Source organism: Centrocercus urophasianus, unplaced genomic scaffold, assembly GCF_019232065.1.
Source record: "Centrocercus urophasianus isolate 14NV4802_14NV808 unplaced genomic scaffold, USGS_Curo_1.0 seq_21, whole genome shotgun sequence".
Classification (NCBI taxonomy): domain Eukaryota; kingdom Metazoa; phylum Chordata; class Aves; order Galliformes; family Phasianidae; genus Centrocercus; species Centrocercus urophasianus.
Window position 1 is genome coordinate 18,213,318 of NW_024884767.1, and position 21,174 is coordinate 18,234,491.

The window sequence follows — 21,174 nt, forward strand, 5'->3', positions numbered from 1 at the left end:
CACTTCCGGGGGCGCCACATAAGTCCCGACCAGAGGGGTGGCGACGCTGCTGCCGCTGCTCTTGAGCGACCGGGAGAAGGCTGTGGATGCGCCAGTACCTCTGCAGGAGCAGGTGCGTACCTGTGGCTCTGCGCAGCGCCCAGGGCGACGCTGACCTGGCTGCGGATCCCGAAGAAGGGGGTGCGAATCAGTAGCAAAGAGCGGGACGGGGGGGGAAGAAAAAGATCGCGCCGGTGCCGCTTCACGCATGCGCGAGCCTCGCCAGGTGGAGCCGTTCGGCGGATAGCGACTGTTCGGGGCTCCCAGCGTGCTTTGCGCGGGCTGCGCAGCGTGCTTTGAGCGGCGCAGTGCACCATGGGGGCTGTAGTCCTATCGGAGGAGGTGGGAGCGGCTCGTTTCTCGCATGAGACGTTCATGGGGACCTAATAGCAAGCATGCCCTGGGGCGGCAGAAGTCTGTTACCATTCAGGGAGGGTTTTGGTTCTGAGGAGATCATGCAAGGCTATCCGGAGAATTCCTGCTTCTGGTGCTGCTTGGTCAGGGTGAAAACAGCTTTGATTTATGGTTGCTTAGGCACATCAGTACAGGTTAGGGGTTGACCTGCTGCAAGAGAGCTCTGCAGAGAAGGGTTTAGGGATCCTAGTAGACAGCAGGTCAGCCATGAGCCAGCAGTGTGTCCTTGTGGCCAAGAGTGCCAATGTATCCTGGGGTGTACCATGGAGAGAGCGGCCAGCAGGTCGAGGGAGGTGATCCTTTCCCTCTGCTGCACCCTGGTGAGGCCACACTTGTAATATAGCGGCCAGTTCTGGGCTCCTGCTTTCAAGAAAAAAGAGGAAACTTCTGGAGAGAGTCCAGCGGAGGGCTGGATGATGAGAGGTCTGGAGCATCTCCCTTCTGAGGAAAGGCTGAGAGACTTGGGGCTGCTCAGTCTGGACAAAACTGGGAGAGGATCTTATCAATACTTACAGATATCTGAAGAGTGAAGTCAAATGAATGGGGCTGGGCTCTTTTCAGTTGTATACAGAGACAAGACAAGGAGTGATGAGCACAAACTTCCTGCAACACGGGAAGTTCCATACAGATATGAAGAAGAACTTTACCTACCATGAAGGTTCGAACAGGCTGCCCAGGGTCATGCGATCTCCTTCTCTGAAGATATTTAGAATCTGCCTGGATGTTTCATACAACCTACTGGAGGGAACCTGGTTTAGTCGATGGTTTGGACTGGGTCATCACCAGGAGTCCCTTCCAGCCCCCTACGATCCTGTGATTCAGGAAAAGGGGGAAAAGAAACACAAATGTTCTTGAAAAAACATTTCATTTACAGGATCTCAGAATCTTATTGCAGTTTGTGTGGGGATGGAAGATGGACATTAAAAGGCAAAATAGTGAAGTATTAATAGCCATGGCTGTTTTGACAAAGATGCTAACACAAGAGCAGCTCTGCTTACAGGGAAGTATCAGCCTCTTCCTTCACTGTAAAACCATATATTCCTTCCCTACTTCAAAGTACTGAGGATTGATGACTCATTATATAATTAATTCATTTGCATAGAGTACTAGCTATGGTATGAATACTGATAGAAGTATTGTGTAAATTATCTGTGGTAATGGTTTATTCTAAAATAACTGAAACAGAAGGTTGTGTAACATGGTGTTTTTTTTTTTTTTTTTTATTATTAGACCAAATGCACAGACCTAAAAGTGAGTGGGGACACAGCAGGCTAAATATGCAGGAAGGAAATTCACTTAATGCTTTCCTTTTAGGCAGGAGTCCAGCAGCCTGCTGAAGCACTTAAATTTGCTGGTGCAGGATTACACGCAATACTCTAAATGCTTGTGGATGCTACACAAGATACATAAACGTGTTCTTTCTTCATAAGATTATGTGCACTCTGCCACATTTCTATAACAGAAACTGACATTGCAGGAATTAAGTCAAAACTTCTGTTCAGCTGAAGTATAAGCTGCACTGCTTCTCAGATAGATCTTACTGCTGCGCAACTTTATTTTTCTAAAACCTATAACCATATATTACATAGGGAACTTTCAAAGTCTCAAGCAAGACATGTGTGATCAGATCTTTCATGCTGAAAGAATAAAGATTGTTCTGGAACATCTTTTCGTGCAGCATATGAAAATCTGTCACCATCCAAAATGGACCAGCATCTCTGCTATTACTTCAGAAACTGTACCCAGCCACTTGTGACTTCCAGGCATGCTCTTGTAACTTCAGGCTGGCCTTCAGCAGTAGCCCTAAGTGAAGACACATTGAATGCATATGCTTAGCAGATGGAATATTTTAACTGTTCTTTACCAGTAATCTTTTACTATCAGATATGCTAGTTAATTAACTGCTTTAACAATGCAGAAACAATACATTTATCATGGTAGACTCACCTTTCTTATTGCTGTTATCCAGTTTACCAGCTCAGCTGCTTTGGCTTGTACTATCAGATATAAATTTCCAAGAAAAGGAATGCCAGCCAAGATAGCTAAAAAGAGTACTGTCTTCTGGATTCACTCCTCCCTTTCCTGAAGTGCTCTCCTTTCTGATGGGAACAGTTGTTTAGTTGTGGAAATTCTCTCAATTATGACAATTTTACTTTGAAATTGTAACGTTGAATGATGACTTGGCTATTTTGCAAGCTGGATCTAGGTTATGCAAACTGAAATATTCAGTGGGTCAAAGGTCTTGTCATTGGTTGAATGAGAAGTTCCTGGCATGCATTTGGCATTGATAACACAGCCAAGCTACATAAAGGGAATAAGATATTCTATAAATAAGATACAGCATTTCACTTTCTCAGGAAAACAGTGATTAAAAACAGATATAATCACAGTGGAGCTCTTTACCGTTTTCCCACCCTAAAAATAGTAAAGGCAGGTGAGAATCCAGAAATTGGAAGCTAAATATCCTAGCTTATACATTGTGCTTTCAAATAACATCGACATGTAAAGAGGTGGAGGATTCTGGAGTGGCTGGATACTGTCACTTTTTTTAATAATTATGTGCTGCTTAGCAGATATGGCAGACAATCTGACTATTCCTTTTAGCAGGCTGCATGTTGTCACATTGTCTGGTCTTGTGCTGCTGGAAAGATGAGAAAGAAGTTTGGTTTAATGCTGTGGATAACGGGCATTCATTTAAAACAACGTGGCAGGCTCTAAACCTGATCCTGCTCTAGTACAGGTCAATTAGAGCAGGATCAAAAAGCTGTTCCATCTACTCGTTCATTACTGCAGGAGCAGATCTGAAGAAAAGAAATCATGAGCCTGTTGGACCTGTGCGAATATTTCTGCTTATCGTTAATTGGTAATTATTTTTAGGCTATTCAGTGGTACACCTAAGCTTTTCCTGTACCAATGACGCATTTTACTAATGACATTTTAGTTTATTAATGTGATCAGAGAAGTCAGCCCATGTCAGGGAATTAATTATTAACTTGCAGACAGTCTCGTTTGGGGCTTCAGAATCCGGTTGTCAAATGAATTAATGAAGAAAATAAATGTGTCAGTCTCTGTCTGGGAAGTTGTTTTTTTCCCATTTGTCTGTGTGGGTTTTTTTTCAGATCAGGGTGACTGTTTGGACGCATCTAGTCCACAGCACACCTCCATGTGAAAGCTATCTAAATGTTTAAAAGTAAGACAATCAATTTTTCTGATTTAATTTCACCTGTCATTCTCCAGTGAATATAATGGAAGATCCTATTGTTTAGAAATTTCAAAATACACGTTGACAAAACCAATGTTGTGTATGGCAAAATGGTGTGTCAGGTGGCGCTCATGATTGCCCGTGTTGATGATGGAATGGGACACCTCACCTATGAAAACAGGCTGAGGGAGATGGAGCTGTTCAGCCTGTAGAAGAGAAGACTTGCAAGGTGATTTGATAATGGCCTTTCAGTGTCTAAAGGGAAGCTACAGAAAAGAAGGGGACAGACTCTTTAGCAGGATCTGTGGCAACAGAGCAAGGGGAAATGACTTCAAGCTCAGGGAGGGTAGATTTAGGTTACATATAAGGAAAAAATCTTTTACAGTGACATGGTGAGGTCCTGGCTCAGGTTGCCCAGTGTTGTGGTGGATGCCCCGTCCTGGAGACTTTCAAGGCAAGGCTGCAGCAGGCCCTGGACAGCCTGATCTAGATGTTCTTGTTTACTGCAGGGGAGTTGGACTAGATGGCCCTTAGACGTGCCTTCTGACTCTAGAGATTCTATGATAACATGCAATGAATGGTACAAAAGGCCCTCAGGTGTACAAAGCTTAACAGCACTTGAAGCAATTTGTGGGATTGAAATACAGCTGCTTTTGGGAGGAAAAGCTCAATTAGAGAAATTAATTTGCTACTTCACTGGGGTACCTGTGTCTAAACTGCAGTAATTTTATGAGTTAAACCAGTGAAGATGTGTTGCTTTCATAGCTGCTCCAACTAACAAATGCTGTGCATTTTGAACAGGTTAGCAATGGTCCGTAGTGGAAAAAATGGTGGACTCCACCTGAAACAGATTGCATACTACAAAAGAACGGGGGAGTACCATCCCACAACGCTATCAAGTGAAAGAAGTGGAATCAGAAGAGCAGCCAAAAAATTTGTTTTCAAAGGTAAACATGTTCTTCCAAACTAGTCTGAGAAATTGATTTTTAGGTGAAGATTTACTGATACGAACGCTGAGAGTGATATCTTGCTGTGCAGCATGCTGTGATTTTTAATATACATCCTCCATGAATAAGCAGCCTGCCTGTCCCTTGTTAATATATAACAGAATATTTACAGAAACTTAGTCTCCTCCAGTTTTTGCTCAAAAGTTTTATGTATCTGTTAGAAAGACAAACATTAATTTAGATACTGAGGAACTTTCTTTTGCAACACCTTGTTTATAGGACAACAGTAGAAGTCCTGCTCTGTGGCTGTTGACAACAGGAAGGTTTGGGTTGGTTGAAACATTTTGTGTGTGACTGGGCAGCAGGACTTTGCTCTGTTACCTTACAGCCTCCTGACCCACCCCAGGTTTGTTGTATCCCTGGGAAGACATAGGGAGCCTTTGCGTCTGCTTTGTGCTCTCAGTCACATCCAATCCACCCAACTTTTTTTAGAGAGAAGACAGGAAGGGGTTAAAGCCACAGATCACAATGTGTGGTTGCTTGGCAAGCACTCAATGCACCTCATGATACTGCCTGCATCCCTTTCACACCCCCAGGACTATCTTGTGTTACTGTTGAAGATCTGTGGGAACAGTTTGCATTCTGACCTGCTCTTTTAACACCTCATGTCCTGATAGTTAAGTGTTGGTGAACAACTGGTTCTTAAGAGAAGATAATGAGGGTCTTTTTAAATCAAACAAATCAGGGAGAAACAAAACAAAACAAAACAAAACAAAAAAAAAAAAAAAAACCAAAACAAAAAAAAAAAAAAAAAACAAAAAAAAAAAAAAAAAAAAAGAAAAGAAAAAGAAAAACACCACCCACAACAAATCTACTTTCACACAAAGGTAAAATGAAGTTGATTAATAAATTCTGCACTGAATCATTCCCAATAGTTCAGCAAACTGACCAACTATAGAAGGCAATATTCTTGATTGTAACTTGCTGGTATTTTTCTCTTTCCAGAAAATAAGTTGTTCTACATTGGAAAAGACAGAAAACAAATGCGCCTAGTAATTGTCTCAGATGAAGAAAAGAAAAAGGTGCTTCAGAAATGCCATGAAAATGCTGCAGGCACTCATCATGGCATATCAAGGACGCTGACTTTAGTGGAAGCTAATTACTACTGGACCTCTGTTACAAATGATGTCAAACAGTGGGTATGGTCACATAGCTACAGGATACTTTTTTTTTTAAATGTAGTCTTTGTTGCAAACTTTTTGTAACTGTATGACTTTGATACAGCATTCATCATTGCTTGATGATGAGGTTACAGAAGCTTACAATCAAACTTTAAGTAGCCTTTATGTCAAAGTGCAGTGCTACTTGTTATTTTTCGTCTCAACTGTGTAGCCAGCTATATTGTATAGCTATACAGCTATGTAGTGTGCTAGCTACTGGTAGAGAGACGTGACTTCTTTCAGTGTACTGGGCACTTCTCTGGCAAGCCCTTTTACATATCTTTGTTAGGCTGCAACATACCATCCCGAGTGCACAGCTGGCCAGAGTGACTGCTGGCAGATGAGAATGGGCCTCTGCCTTCCAACTTAGTGTGTTGGGGAAGCAGTTAAACAAATCGCTACTTTGGGATATTCCTTCTCCTTCACCCAAAGATACATTGACATAATCCCTAGGCAGAAGCTGATCCTTGAGCAAACTGTATGTGAACGTTGTTCCTTGTGGCCAAATTATTGCTGCTATCAGCTTGCTGCATCACCTGAGTACTTAGTGCAACTGTAACATGAACTGAAAATGAGTCTTGCTTTCTCTCAGACCTGGAAAATGAGTTCTGTCCTGTAGATAGAGCTGATCTGTGTTGTATGTGGCAGATTTTGCTCACTGCCATTGTTTACTGGCTGCAGCAATTGCAACAGAAGCAAACGGGAAATGACTGAAATCGTTTTATTTCAAGCTTGGATGCTTCATGCTTCCTTTAGTATTTACTGATGGTGATGAAATCTGAATTTGGTATTATACACCTGAACTAGCATAGTGCTTTTGGAATGAGGGGAGCTCAGCCCTGAATTGCTGCACACACCCTTCCCCTGCTCTTCACTGTGCTTTTGTTTGGTTTTATTTTTCTTATCCTCGGGCTGGAAAAATCTCAGGGTAGCCAATCATAAGAAAGATGATAAAATGAATTTTATGTGATCTTATCTGACCTGACTTACAGAGGAATAGTAGAGATTTATGATATTTCATTGTTGTAAACCTTTACCATCACTTTTTATTGACAGGATCTTCCCTTGCTTCTTCACTAGGTGTATGCGTGCCAGCATTGCCAAGTGGCAAAGAGTACAACCACCACCACACTCAAACCATACCCTATCAAAGCAGAAGACCCCTGGACAGCAGTCACTGTAGCCTTAATGGGTCCATTTAGAGCTACCAAAAGAAGCCACAAGTATGTCATAGTCATGATAGATTTGTTCACAAAATGGACTGTTATCTTGCCTCTGTGTGATACTTCAGCAGCTGAAATAGCTAGGGCAATCATCAGTGTGTTTTTCTTATATGGACCACCTCAAAAAATGCCTATTGACCAAGGGAAGGAGCTTGTTCACCAGGTAAGTCTTTACATAGATGATTTGTTTTTTCAAGAAAAATGTATTTTTCTCCTCAGTAAATTTGCATTTTAGGCCTTTAGTGAGGAGAAGAAAAGGTAAATCTTGAATGCTTATTCTCTTTATTCTCTTCTCTTTTCCCAGAACTGTTTTCTTTGGGTAAAGAACAAAGCAAAATGACTTTTTAATAGTCATACTGCATATTTTGTCATTTAGTTGGACACAATATTTTACACATCAACATTCCACTGTACTTCATCTATCCAGTATTTCATGTTGCCCAATATGGCAGATAAACCAATGTCAAAATACACTTAGATATAGTGAACTTTGTCTGATCCTCACAGAAATTATGAAATCATGAGGCTTTGATATGAAAAAAATAATAAATTGAGTTAGTGGCAGAAATACATTTAGAAACTGTTGGTTACTGTGTGCTGACCCATACTGATTCCTTCAGCACTCACTCCTAGGTTTAGACTGTTATGTAAGAGTAGATTGCTCCAAAAGTAGTGCCTCATATTTATATGCATGGAAATGACAACAGTACAGTGACCAGTCTCTTTGATAGAGCTCTTATTTCACAGAACAACTTCTCAGCATAGCACCATTAACTACACCATGAACACGAACCTGCATACTGTGCTCATCAAAATCTGCACCAATGGAAGTGACCCACTGTCACCACTGCTGAAGCACACCACTTCACTGTGCTCACATCCACTGTTGGGTCACCGTAAACATTCAGCAAGTGTTGATGAATGTCAGTGGGTGCCATTTTTTGTTTTTATTTTTTCCTACATGGTGGATTTCAACGACACATCTTTGCTTTATATGCACGTACTTCTATGTCAGACACAGTTTTATCAGACTGCCCCTCTGCTTCAGTCTGTCACGTGTCAAAAAAATATAGTGGAATATTGGTGGAAAGGTCCAACGTCTTCTGCCCTACCACCAACAGCCACTGTGGGCCAATGTAATAAAATAGGAGGCATTACTTTCAGAACAATCTTTATATAGAAGACTTTTGCTCACTCGCCCCCTCACCAGCAAAATACTCAGAAAACCACTGAGTATGTTTACATTAACTGCCTTCCAAAAATGGAAAATTTCAGTAATTGTCTTATTTTTCTTTCTAAGATAAACAAAGAACTATTTGCACTGTTTGGAATGAAACAGATAGTATTGTCTTATCCTCAAACCAATGAAGTGAGTGAAAGAACATGCAAGACAGTCAAAGCTTTTCTTAACAAATACTGCATAGATCATCCAAACGATTGGGATGAACATTTGTCTGCTATTGCCTATGCTTTCAATTTGACTAATTTGGTAAGTAAGCATTCTTCCTGTTTTGACTGAAGTCCCACAAAATATGTGCAAAAATTGCATACTAAATTGGCTTGCTTCTTGCCTCCCAAATAAATAGGAGCCAGATCAAAACACCCCTTATTTCCAAATGTTTAGTCGTAACCCGTATGTTGTTGAACCAATGAACATATGTGTGGAAGGAGAAGACAACATGTTTGCGAAAATATTTGAAGCAACTAGAAGAGCTAATGAAGCACTTGAAGAAGAGAAAACCTCGAATGGCCAGGTACATGTTTTTAATTTCAACCTTTACTAGGAGGGAGACTGATGAGAAAAGAAACACAAGATGGAGAGATTTAAGTTTGAAGTATAACCAACCTTTAGAGCAATGCTATTTTTATTTTTATTTTTATTTTTTCTTCAGCTTGCAATCCCTGGGGTCCAGTGTATGTATGCTTATGTGTAAGAAAATAAATATGTTTCCAGAAGATTTGTGCTTGACTTATAGGACTGCGTATTCGAGGAAACTGAAAAACATTTCCTATGGACTATTGATTTAGGACATGAAGATAAAATACATTTCTTCAGAACACTCCAGTTCTACATATGATGACATCCAAAGACATTTAATGTTAAACTTCTGCATTATTAATCAATGTTATGAAAATATTTGATTATTTCTGGATAAAGAAAACGTAATTCATTTAAATGTCTATTGCAGGTGGAGAAAACCACTTCAGATGAACAGAAACCTAGAAATAAAATCAACACCAAAAGAAAGCCAAAGCAATTAAGTACCCTTCGACTTAAAGTTGGTCATGAAGTCCTCAGACAAAGAAAAAATTGGTGGAAAGATGGTCGTTTCCAGTCAGAATGGGTTGGTCCTTGTATTATAGATTATATTACAGAAAATGGCTGTGCAATATTAAGAGATGCCACAGGATCCAGATTGAAAAGGCCCATCAAGATGTCTCACCTCAAGCCGTACGTAAGAGGGTCCAATGAAAAAGGTGTGTGTGTATATTTTATATATTTGTATATTGTTAACTTTTACTGCCAGGAGTGTTAGGTGAGGTTATCACAATGAAAAAGTATCACTCAGATACCAGGGTGAATGGAACCAACACTAGCTAGTGGAGAAATCATTACAGTTGTTATTAAATGAGAACAGAGTGTGTTAATGACTTCAAACCTATGCAGAGTGTGGAGCAAAGTTAATGAATCATGTTTGAAGTCTTTAAAAAAAAGAATTCCATTTAATTGCTTCTAATATGTGGTTTGGCCCTGTTCATGCTGGCTGACAGAAATGTTCTAGAAGTATAATCAGACTGAACTGTATTCATAGAGCATCTTCTGACTGTGTTTTTGTTTTGATACAGACAGGATCCATATTGATTGTCTTTGTGCATTGGAAATGTTTGTCTGTTTGTTTGTGCTTACTCTGGCTGGTACAGATAGTACATGTTTAGACAAAAAAACTGTCCTCTAAAACCTTGAACTACAAAAACTACATCAAAAACCTGACTTGCAGAGAGTTTGTTTTAAACTGCTGTCATGAAGAGGTAAATTCCTAAACACTTAGGTAACCAGCTGCCACTATTTCTCTTGCACATTCTATGTACCCTTTTACAATGGTCTGTATTAATCAAACAACAGCAGACGTTTACGTTCTGCTGATGCTGCCTGTGGGTCACTTCAGGCATCTGTAGGAAAAGGAATTCCCAGCGTTTGGAAGACTTCTGTCACTGTTGTTCATGATTCTTGAAAAGAAAAGTGGAGGGATTTCCACCTCTTCAGCACATGTGGTTGAGCACTAGTTCTTTAAAGTGCATCAGTTATGTTGAGACAGCCCTTGCTTCCATCACATAAAACTGAGGGTTTACAGAGATGAAAGTTATTCTGGATTTTCACATTAGGAGCTGGTAACAAGGCCATTTGTCAGCCTCTGCTGCAGCTTGTGTCACCAGGACTGCAGTGTCACATAGGTTCTCTCGGATGCTGCTGTTGCTGTAGGACCGTGATTCTGTGGCTTCCAGCTCTTGGCTGAACTGCTGAGCTGAGATGCAGAGTCACGTGCCTGGCCTGCAAGCAGTTCCTGTGCAGCTGCTTCAGCAGCTTGAGTAAATTGTATCTGAGTCTGGAAAGCAAAGTGCAGCCGTCTTTGTAGGATTAGTCTGACAGGTTCACCAACAAACGTTGCAAAGCGGAAAGCAAAGGGAGGGTTTCTTCCCTTTCCCAGGGAGTAACTGAAGATTTGTTGTCTGACACAGGATGGGAGGGGCGGGGGAGAGAGAATCAGTGGGTTATGCATATGTATGAATTCTAAAATTATATTTTTATATTCATACATGTTTACACTGCGGAGAGAAGTAAACTAGGTTTGTCCAAAGTAATAGACAGCCTTTACTAAATGGCCTAACAGAAGTCAGGAAAGGAAGCAAAGCTTCATTAGAATAATAGCAGTGAAACCTGGCAGTGAATTACAGCTTTTTCATCCTTAAAGACACAAGTATCTGTATTTTAACAAAGGACTGTTCTTTGTTAGCAACTAACTTATTATTCCTCTAGCTCTGGTGTGGCAGACTGATAGCTGTCCCTTTGCATAACCTTGAGTGGGGACAAAGTATTTGCAGCTGTCTCTCTGAAATGAATGTGGGAAAGTGCAGCTTAAGTGAGGTGTCCATGACCTTTTAGTGCTGCTACAGATTTTGCTTACACTTCAGATTTTTAGAGCAGGTTTTCTTCTGTGTACTGCACTAGAAGTATGGGTTTGAGCTTTTTTAGCAGGAAAGACAAAGGCTGAAAATTGAGTGCTTTTTTTTTTTTTTTTATGATTTTAAAGTTGTATGCAGTGAAGAAAGGGCAAGTAGAAGCAAGGCATTTTTCTAGCCTTTTGTAACACTCTTGGTCTAAAGATAAATCCTGAGTCAGTGCACTAGCATATACTCTTGGCAGAAGCATTACAAATTAGAAGTCTATGCAAACCTGGGTTGCTTAGGTGTTTGAATGCCTGGCAGAGGTTGCAGAGCACCCTGTGTACTCAAGCATTCTTGTGTCTGAAGCAGTATTTTTTTCATGCATTAATGTCGTTTAGTTTAAATACTAAACTCAGGAGAATTCACGTGGTTCCAATGCTCAAGTGATTCAAGAATGTGCATAGACAGATTGAGGACACATCTGTTGAGAATTGTAACTCCTGAATGAATTCATAGCCCCTAGAAAACTTATTTTCCCAATAGGGTCCTCATCTGAGCAAGAAGATAGGTCCTAATGCCATATTCCAGGAGAAAAGTATAAATTTCAGGCTGACTTGCATTTAATTTGGCATTTAATTTTATTATATCTCCCGTGGAAAAATCAAACACAGTAAGAAAATTTCAGTAGAGCTATATAGTACTAACCAATGCTGTTGTCATAAAATTCTATAAAACTGTTTTAATTTTTAATTCTATTTTATTTCTCTTCTCCCCCCCCAAAAAAAGAAGCTATTGTGCTGCACTGCAATTTCCCAGCAAGAGTTTGGAGATGCCACATTTCTGTGAATGTTGGTGCACAAAGCAGAAGAATGTGCATGTCTATTCATTTAAGTTACTAGCTCAGTAGGTGATTATGACAGTCTTCAAGCTAGTCTACAACACAGCAGAAAAAAACCAACAACTCTTCTAAACATCACAACCATCATTTCGTGGATATATGAGATGCAACCAGACATTTATTGTTTAGTAGAATTAAGAAAAGCACATAATCAGGCTGCTGTTGCTCCAGTAATCCAGGTGGCACCCCATTGTCATCTTCACTATGGTTTTCAGTGAACTAGAAGGATCTGCATTAAAGGGTGCTTTCTGTTTTGCAGATGACCACTACTTTTTACAAGATGCAATAGTTGTTGACCATGACTACACTGGCTTATCTGAGAGATCCTATAACGCAGGCCAGCGCGACCCTGCTGCTGAAGAGGAAATAAATGCCTATGTGAGAAGTGTCACGTCTGCTGTGCAAACACCACCTTCAGCCTGCAAAGACCAAGAATCAGCAGATGGTGGACATCAGTCTGAGATGACAGAAGATCATTGCGTTGAACCAAACAATGCAAAGCCAGCACAATGGCCTTCACCTTGCTGGACACTTCAGACCAAGATAGAAGATTCTTAAGCAGGCTCATGGCTTTTCATTGACAAACAGTTTGGAGTACATGTGGCAGACAGACAAAGTTTGAATAGTTCCAAGTTCCTCAACCAAATCCACTTTGCTGTATGAATTTAAGAATACTGAAGTGGGCATTAAAAAGCAATCACTCTGTTAACAAAATGTAGGCACAACCTGGTAAAAGCACGTGTTCTACTGTATATACTTAAAAACAAGTAAATGACCAGCGTTAATTGAAGTGGACATTGAGAAGTAAGCATTCAATTACCAGTACTGTCACAACATGGTAAAAGCACGTGTTCTCATCATGCCTTTGTAGCTCAGTTTATATTAGTAAAATGGTTATAAGTCCCAGCTTTACTGTTACCCTCTCAGGACACAACATATTTCGCTGTAATGACCTTTTCATTAGTCCTCACGTGACTCATTCCTAACAGGCAGAAGTGTTGTGGGATGCACATAATCTAAACAACAGAAATTCTGTCTTCCCTGTAGAAGGGCGAAGAAACTGATATAACAGGAACAGAAGTTTCTTTTCCTTTTATAAAACTGTTTTTTACTGTTCATAAGAAGCTGCAAGCTCTGATTTTTACGTCTTTGAATTTATACTCTAGTCCACAGCTCTAAGGTGTCACAAAACTGTAAAGCTGCCAAAAGTACAGGTGATGTTTTGCATGTGGAACAGCAAGGCCTTCAGCTGCTCCCTTGCTCATCAAAACTCTGCTAGGAGAGCAGTTTTAGTTCCTCACGTATGCCAAAATCATAAGAGCAGTCAGCATTCATTTGCTCTTTCTTCACAAGCATCTGGTTTCCCTGAGTGATACATCTTCCCAGAGCTAGCATAGATTGGGAGATTTCTGCTGACAGTGCCCAGGGAAAGGTGAGGAATGGTGTTGTTCATTCTCTGAATTCATTGAATAAGTTGTTTCAGGCCTGGACTTCCTGCCAGGAAGACTGTATTTCTTGGTAAGATTAAAATGTGGCTGTTACTAAAGTCAGCTGAGCAAAAACTCTCATGTGGAAAACTGATGAGTGCAAGCTGTTCCTTTTATAGGGGAGTGACAGGAAGAGGAAGAATGCTAGCAAGGGGCTGAATTTAGAAATGGAGCAGCATCCATTTGATACTGCAGAAGACTTTCTTCTCCTGCCCTCTGAACACCTGCATTCCTTACCGTCTCTGCTGCTGACTATCATATGGCATTTAATGCAGGTGGCTTTTAGATTAAAGGACTAGTTATAATGGTAGTCTTTAGAGAAAACCTGGAAGAGGAAAGTATTATTTATTAAAGGCTTTTATTAAATTTAGGTAAGAAGACTTTATCCACAAGTCTGATTAGGTACCCAGCTCATGTAGGAACTCATACCTTTTACATGGCATGCCTGTGGTGTAACGGTTCAAAGCTAAGTGAAAGAACAGTATTCCAGGACCTGATCTTAAAATCCATCTAAAAATGCTTTCTTTTCCCTGCGTGTGTTTTCCCTGTTGAGACTGTTTCAGAAGGCAGGAGCCAGGCTCACAGGCTGTGCCAGCAAAGCTCTATTTGTTACTCATGCACAGTTCCGTGGAGCTCTTTTCTATGGTGGGTGCATGGGGGAGCTCTGGCATAACACATGCTGTGTGCTTGTTGTGGCTACACTGGAGAAAAATAAAATGCTAAGCTGACAGTAGAATAGGAAAAACAGTACCCATTTAACAGTCTGTGTAATGCTGATCATTCAAGTTTCCTGGTAATGATGGTCTACTGCATTAACAGGCGCGCATTAGTGCCCCTTGGGTGCACCAAAATGAGGCCTTCTTTGCACATAGGATGTTTATTGAAAAAAGGAGAGGGTTTTCAAGGTAATGATTCGAAAAACAATCACTGGAAACTGTGGAAAGGATACCACCAGTAAACCTGAGACATGGCAAATAGCACACGGTGCTCTGGGAAACTGGAGGAAGCTTCCACCCTCGCCCTGGGTAAGGGCTGCACAGTGCACGCTTGTCAGCATGGTGAGCACAAACCTTCTCAGTAAATGCAAAAGTGCCCATCTGCAACCAGGCATGAGGGCCTGTTTTATGTGGGACGGTAGCAGAAGACTCTTATTCCCTGGCAGAATTCTTAGAAATTCTGTTTTTTAATAGAGTTTGTGCCCCCTTGTGGCAAGTTGTTCAGGAGATAGGAGAGCACAGCATGAAATAACAGCCAATTTGCTCGCACCTCCCAGCATTTTTTGGTTTGATTTTGGCACCAATTATCAGCTAGCAACTAGTTACATGAAAAACGTGTCAAGGAAAAACAAACAAAAAAAGAGAAACAATTTGCTGGTGAAAAGCCTCTGTATGAACACTTAAAGTATTGAATGGAAAACCATATCTCATATTTGAATGCTTCCTTAACTCTTGTGTAGCATTTGCTCATCCTGAGTTAATGTGTTCCAGGTCTAGACAATATTTGATATTTTAAAGTTTTTCCCTCCTTCTCCCAAGAACGGAATGTTCCCTGTTGAAGGACAGCAATGACTTACGAGCTGCTTTTCAGAGCGAGCCGTTGACAAATCTTCTGGAACCACTGCTTTTGAAAAATAGATGAATTTCCTTTACTCATGGCTGTGCAATGTCTGTATCAGTGACCTGCTGTGGCTGACATCGTTACTCTAATGACATCAGAATCTGTTTGCACAGTTGCCTCTTTGGTATTTTCAAAACAGGAAATGAGAAGAAATATTATATTACTATTTACAGCAGTTAAATAGATGTTTTCAGCTAACTCACTGGACTAACTAGAACTAAAACACGCAAGCACTGCAGTCTCACCAGGCAGTAGAAAATCAGCACAGAGGATGCTGCTTGCACATGAATCCAACAGAAGTCAATAAGACCAGACAGACAATTAGAAGGCTGAATAAATAAATGGGAATTAGCAATGTCTTCAGGAGATGATTGATATCCCTTTTACACACAGTAGATAACCTAGCAGTAATAACATAGTAGGCCTGTGGTCCTACTATGGAAATCCTGGTGTGTAGACATTTATGATCATAGAATCACAGAATGATCTGGGTTGGAGGGCACCTTTAGGATCATCTAGTTCCCATTCCCCTGCTATAGGCAGGGACACCTCCCTCTGGACCAAGTTGCTCAAAGCCCCATCCAACCTGGCCTTGAAAGCCCCCAGGGAGAGGGTGTTTGCAGCTTAACTGGACAACCTGTTCCAGTATCTCACCACCCTCACAATAAAGAATTTCTTCCTAATATCTAGTTTAAACCTACCTTCTTCCACTTTAAAACCATCTCTCCACATCCAGTCTCTACCTGCCCTTATAAAAAGTCCCTCCCAGCTTTTTTTGTAGGCCTCCTTCAGGTACTGGAAGGTCACTATAAGGTCTCCCTAGAGCCTTCTCTTCCCCAGGCTGAAGAGCCCCAGCTGTTCAGTTGAAGAACAGTGCACAACAGTGCAGAACATAAGCTCTAATTTGGCATAGAAGCCTCTTGAGAAAGAAGTAACAGCAAATCAGGCAGTAACTTTATTTTAAAATTTGTAATTCAGGAGCTGCCTGAGGGCTGTCTTCCCTAACAAGTTCCCCTTTCCTCCCCTCTGCTTTTACACAGCCCAACACCGCACTTGCAAGAGTACGGAAGCCATAGTGCAGTTATGGGTACTGCCTGTAGGTGTCCTTCTGCCTGCAGGGCTCCTGGATCCCCTGACTGTGGGGAAGGGGCCTGCAGGAGCCATGCTGCCTTGATAGCAGATATAGGTGGGCTGTGAGTAGGCTGTGAGCAGGACAGCATCCCCAGCTGCAGACTGTGCTGCCTCACTGCAAGTTGCCAATGTGATGGCCCTGAAATGATGTGGATAAAGCTTTCCATAATTAACCAGATGTTAACTCAGGTGGGCCTTTTCTGGGTGCTCAGAAGGAATCACCAAGCTTTGATCTGCAGATGGGGAATACTCAGAGCTTCAGCTGATGGCAAGAAGCAGAGCCTTGCATGTGTAAAATGATATCCAAGTGGGTTGAAAGGGAATAAATCAGATTACATAGACACTGTACTTCAAAGTAGTTGAAATTTTTTTGTCAGTTTATGCTTTAAATCTCTCTATGCCTCACTGCTGCCTCCTGTACAAAGTGCATATCACCATGTCAGTCCCTAGGCACACTGGAAGAAGTACTCATTACTCTTCACAAAGTTGGCAGGCACAGCAATGGGAGAGCCACAGAAAAAGGGCCACAGGAAAATGAGGTCTGTATTCTCTGCAGAATTTCAGTTACAAGTGGTACGTAATACATGGTAATACAGTAATAAATCTATCCCCATCAGAGGGATAAACTTGGCACTGAGTGTTCATCCAGTCAGAGGCATCATCCATCAGTTCTGCAGATTAAAGACCCAGAAAAAGGAGAGCAGGAACTCATCCTGTAGAAATGGGAGAGGCTTCAGCAAACTTAGCTTTTCCAGCTTGATTACTTCTGTTGCCTGACAGAAGCTGTCTGTCTGTCAGTGTGTGGGGTACTCACTCAGATGCCAGACTCAGCTCTTGCGACTGTTATGGCCATGGGCTCCATTTGGTTCTGCTCCCAGCACCAACAGCCACCAGGGCATTAGCAAGGTATGACAACTCGTGAAGCTGCTATGCAGTGGTTCATTTTTCCAGGAAGGCCTTTCCTCCTCAGACTGCATTCTCAGCAAAGGCTGCACTTTGGTATTCACTTCATAGATGCATGCCATTTTTAACATGCTAACTGAAATCTGCTTTAATACACTTGTTCCACACAGCCATAACATCAGTTTTGCATTTGGTACGTTCCTAGCCTTTCCAGCAGGTTGGATTGGTGCAAGCAGACAGGGGAAATCCAGCAGAACTGATGGTGGGAGTTGGACCTGGAGTGGGCAGCAGGCAGGATGCAGCCTGGAGCGCTCCTGTGGGCATATGGATGTGGAAAACATCAGAAGAGTCTGGGACTAGATGATAATTGTGAAAGTATAGATGCATTTCTGAAGCAGCACGACCCATATTATTTGAATGCTGCATGACTGACCACTCACAAAATATGCATTATACAAAAAGTCTGCTTGTGCATTAGGCCGCTTGCACCTTGACTGCCTTGACAGCTTTGTGTCTTACACAAAAATGGACACTCACCAAACCTGAGGGCAAGGTCTCACAGAGCAGTGCTGCAGCCTGAGACCCATCTTGAGAAAATAAAAACGGCAGTGTTGAGAGATTCTCTCCTTTTTAACACAATTCTCTCTTCAGCTGTATTCTAAGAGCGTTATAAAGCCACAGTGAGAAGCGTGGTGGTGGCGGACAGGAACTGAGGCGGGGTTCTGTTAACACTTGTGTAAACAGAAACCACTTTCAGCCTTCGATGGCTTGCAACAAACCCGGAAACTTGGGCTGCTTTACCCCAGCCGGCTACATTTTTCACATTCTAATTATTAAAAAATAAAATAAAATCCTGTACTTGTTAGTTTAAAATTGGCAACTAATTAATAAAACTATTTACAAGAAACAATTTTTTTCCGTGCCATCTTTGTACGAGGGTATAACAATACTTCCAGTGCAGGCTCTTAAACAAATGTCTCCATATTTAGTGGTGGCTTATATTTTTTTTTTATTACTTTGTATGACGAAATCAGCCAGGGGGTTCCTAGCAGAATGTCCTGCTTCACATGGAAATAACTAATGGAAATATTACCAGAAAGGAGCAGAAGGAAGCAGATTGGCATTTAGAAAAATCTGATGTCCCTTGCATCCTGGCTCCCACGCAGCTCCCCCAGTGCTCGCCTAACAAAGCCAGTCAGATGCTCTTTTTGTTTTGAAGCTACCAAGGCCAAACCCAGCAGCGTGCAGGTTTTGCTTTAGCACAGAGGCAAATTTTTCACAGGAACTGGAGAGAGGTTTTGGGAGCAGTTACATCATAGCAATATTTTGCTAACAAATTTTGATTATTTGCAATGGAGATACAACATTTTCACTTCCAAGAATTAAAAAATACGCTTATTTGTACGTAAAGACAAAAGAGGGTGCTAAAACTTCAGTTTATTACCATCTCTTTTATACAGAAAATATACAGTGGCTTAACTTCAGCTTTTAATCGTGACAAGGTCGTCTTCGTAGTATTCACTCGTGGTTCTCAGTACTGTGACCCACACCCCTGAACCCTAACGCCCCGCAGCAGGGCACACACTGCTGACCCAAGTTTTGGTAAGAAAGAAAGAAACCCAGCTTTCACGAACTAGAAGCAGTTGCCATTTACAGTATTGATCTATAAATCCTCATTAACTACTACAGCACACTGCTTAATTAGAAAATTCTTCTTAATCAATGTGCTTCCCAAGGAATCCTACCCACTGTTGACTCACAGCTGGCTCCTGGGATGGCTCTGCATCGTTTTGCCTGTAGGAGCCACCTCCCCTGCCTTCCCCTCCCCTCCCATTGCTTCCAAAAGTAGGACAGAAAAACACTGTCAGCACTAGGAAAGTACACAATATCTGGAGAGGAAGCAACACAGAACACATCTTATGAAATGGAGCCTATATTCCAGCATTTTAGAAAGTTATCTTAGAAAAAAAAAATCTGTCTAAGATTCAAAGTATTTTTTCCTTAAGGAGAAAATATATAAAACCACTCAGGCTGGGTGAGAAATCCTGCTTTCTGCTGCTGTGCAATTACCTTTATTGCCTTGGAAATGCTGCAGCCACAAGGAACCCAAAGCCTATTTTTTGAGCACTTTGCATCAGCAGCAGTGCACTACAACACCCACAATGATGATCATGAAAGCTGTTTCATAAAACCCTGTGGCAATTACAGCTGCGTACACTCTGTTTATAACTCAGGTTTTAGAAGGAGATTAATCACACTGTGATCCTCAAAGTAGACTGATAAATCATGACAACGTCACACAGTGATTCACACGTCGATGACTCAGGCAGGAGGACAAATATCCGCCAGGTCTCCTGTTCCAAGAGGGAGCACATTAGAAATGGTTAAATGGTTAAGCTTGATTTTGTACGTGTACGTAAATCATGAGTTGTTAAAACAAACAAACAAAAACAGAACAAACAAACAAAAAAAAAAACACCACAAAAAGCCCCAAAACAAGGAAACCAAACCGTGTGCTACAGCAAAATATTTTCCATCTTTCACACAAAATAGCACTTTTTCTCCTCTGATAGAAGACTTTTTTTTTTTTTTTTGATATTTTTCTGTATTAAGTGGTCTGTGTAACTTTTACAAAAGTTGTATACAAAAAACTTAAAAGCATGCAAAAATTCCAGAGTACACTCAGCCAGCTAATGCTCTGCGAACACTTTATTACACAAATTACATTCAGTTCCTGAAAATAGTGTTCTAATAGTGATACCATCTAAAAATAAGACATCCCAGAAACACATCAAGTCAAGAAGAAAAAACAATTAAATAGATACTTTTTTTTTTTTTCCTTCAATGCAATATAATGTTAGTGATTTTAAAAAAATAGAAGAAGATTTAGCAGCTTCATTTTCTTGTGGCACTGTATTTTCTCTGTACTGCAACAGGTTAAGGACATGGAAGAGGAAAGGCACAAAAAAGAAATTGGCAACTGAATATTTATAGGAAAAATACTTTCTCGAAGCAGGTAATACAATTTATTTACAAATACAGAAAAGATCCCCAATTTTTTATGAGAAAATACTACTGCTTTAAATCAGTGCTGCAATCAGAAGACTTTATGCTTTATTAAGATGGTCACATAAAAAACAACGGCACTGATATGGAACTTCCATACACTCCTCCACTTGAAAAGAGAACAAAAATTAAAGAAACCAGTGTACAGCCCACACAGACTAGTACAGTTTACAATTAAATACACAAAATCTTAAACGTGCTTAAGGGAAAAGGAATCTGACATTCTGGGTTGAATCATATAATGGAGAATGCAAAGGCTGTTTTCAGGAGGAAGAAAGTGCTTGTGGGGGTGCAGGTGCCGAGTATTCTTCTTCTGAGTCTGTGCCATCATCTTCATCTTTTTCTTGATCACTTCCTTCGGTGCTGAGACGGTCAAACCCTTTTCGGCTGTAGCCTTTGTGACTCGCAAAGAAGTTCCCAAGGTTGAGGCCACCACCACCTTTTCCTGTGGGAAGGAAATCACTGTCAAACAATTGCTCTAGTGTGAGAGAGGAAAATCAAAAATCTACCTACACCGTCAGTACTTCTTTTAAGAGTCCTGCTAGAAAGTGTTCTTAGAGATCTGCACAAGAGCCTAATCACATAGATTATGGAATCTATCAGCGCTGAAGTTTCAAATATTTATTTGCAGCAAACACAGTTTTATTGGAAGTCTTTATGCAGGCTATCTGCACCTCTACTAGATTGCCCACATCTCAAAGCACTTCATTCCATTCACCAGATACATTATTAACAGACTCTGATCTTCCACTTCCTTTTTAGTAGGCAGACACTGCTGGATGAAGGGAGTTAGAAAGGACATTTTCCCAGAACTTTCCCTGAGAAAGTTCCACTAGAAGTTACCAAAGAAAAAAACTTTCATC

General features: G+C 41.0%; 3 protein-coding genes across 20 annotated transcripts in view; 1 reads left to right on the forward strand and 2 right to left on the reverse strand.

The window, feature by feature from the left end:
* The window catches only part of PPIP5K2 (diphosphoinositol pentakisphosphate kinase 2), a 53,875-nt gene extending 51,217 nt beyond the window's left edge, over positions 1–2,658 (reverse strand). For 7 of the 8 annotated variants that reach the window (XM_042822992.1, XM_042822990.1, XM_042822988.1 and 4 more), the window contains exons 1-3: positions 2,401–2,658; positions 2,196–2,256; positions 1,105–1,264 (exon numbers count right to left, since the gene is read on the reverse strand). The gene's annotated coding sequence lies outside the window, so the exon portion shown is untranslated. Of the gene's footprint in view, positions 1–120; positions 208–1,104; positions 1,265–2,195; positions 2,257–2,400 lie in introns of those variants that run through there. The other variant, XM_042822984.1, reaches the window with a different exon arrangement.
* GIN1 (gypsy retrotransposon integrase 1) lies at positions 12–15,242 on the forward strand. 2 transcript variants are annotated; one of them, XM_042822995.1, is made up of 9 exons: positions 91–112; positions 3,691–3,884; positions 4,457–4,602; positions 5,608–5,801; positions 6,903–7,208; positions 8,346–8,534; positions 8,632–8,799; positions 9,235–9,523; positions 12,367–15,242. In XM_042822995.1, exons 3-9 carry the CDS (start codon positions 4,464–4,466, stop codon positions 12,663–12,665), a joined length of 1,584 nt encoding a protein of 527 aa, XP_042678929.1. In that variant the 5' UTR covers positions 91–112; positions 3,691–3,884; positions 4,457–4,463; the 3' UTR covers positions 12,666–15,242. The 2 variants fall into 2 exon arrangements, with proteins under 2 accessions (XP_042678927.1, XP_042678929.1); XM_042822993.1 differs by lacking the exon at positions 3,691–3,884 and having other exon boundaries at positions 12–112.
* A 4,694-nt stretch (positions 15,243–19,936) lies between these two features.
* PAM (peptidylglycine alpha-amidating monooxygenase) overlaps positions 19,937–21,174 on the reverse strand; it is a 120,055-nt gene continuing 118,817 nt past the window's right edge. For all 10 annotated transcript variants that reach the window (XM_042822794.1, XM_042822797.1, XM_042822796.1 and 7 more), the window contains one exon: positions 19,937–20,756. In XM_042822794.1, the coding sequence (XP_042678728.1) occupies positions 20,575–20,756 (182 nt within the window). In that variant the 3' untranslated portion in view covers positions 19,937–20,574. The remainder of the gene's footprint in view (positions 20,757–21,174) is intronic.

Excerpts from the sequence above, each read along its gene's own strand:
- GIN1 (XM_042822993.1), top strand. The coding sequence starts at position 87 with ATGCGCCAGTACCTCTGCAGGAGCAG. Across the intron at positions 8,800-9,234 it reads AGAAAACCTCGAATGGCCAG|GTGGAGAAAACCACTTCAGA; the intron begins GTACATGTTTTT and ends TGTCTATTGCAG. Across the intron at positions 9,524-12,366 it reads AAGAGGGTCCAATGAAAAAG|ATGACCACTACTTTTTACAA; the intron begins GTGTGTGTGTAT and ends TCTGTTTTGCAG.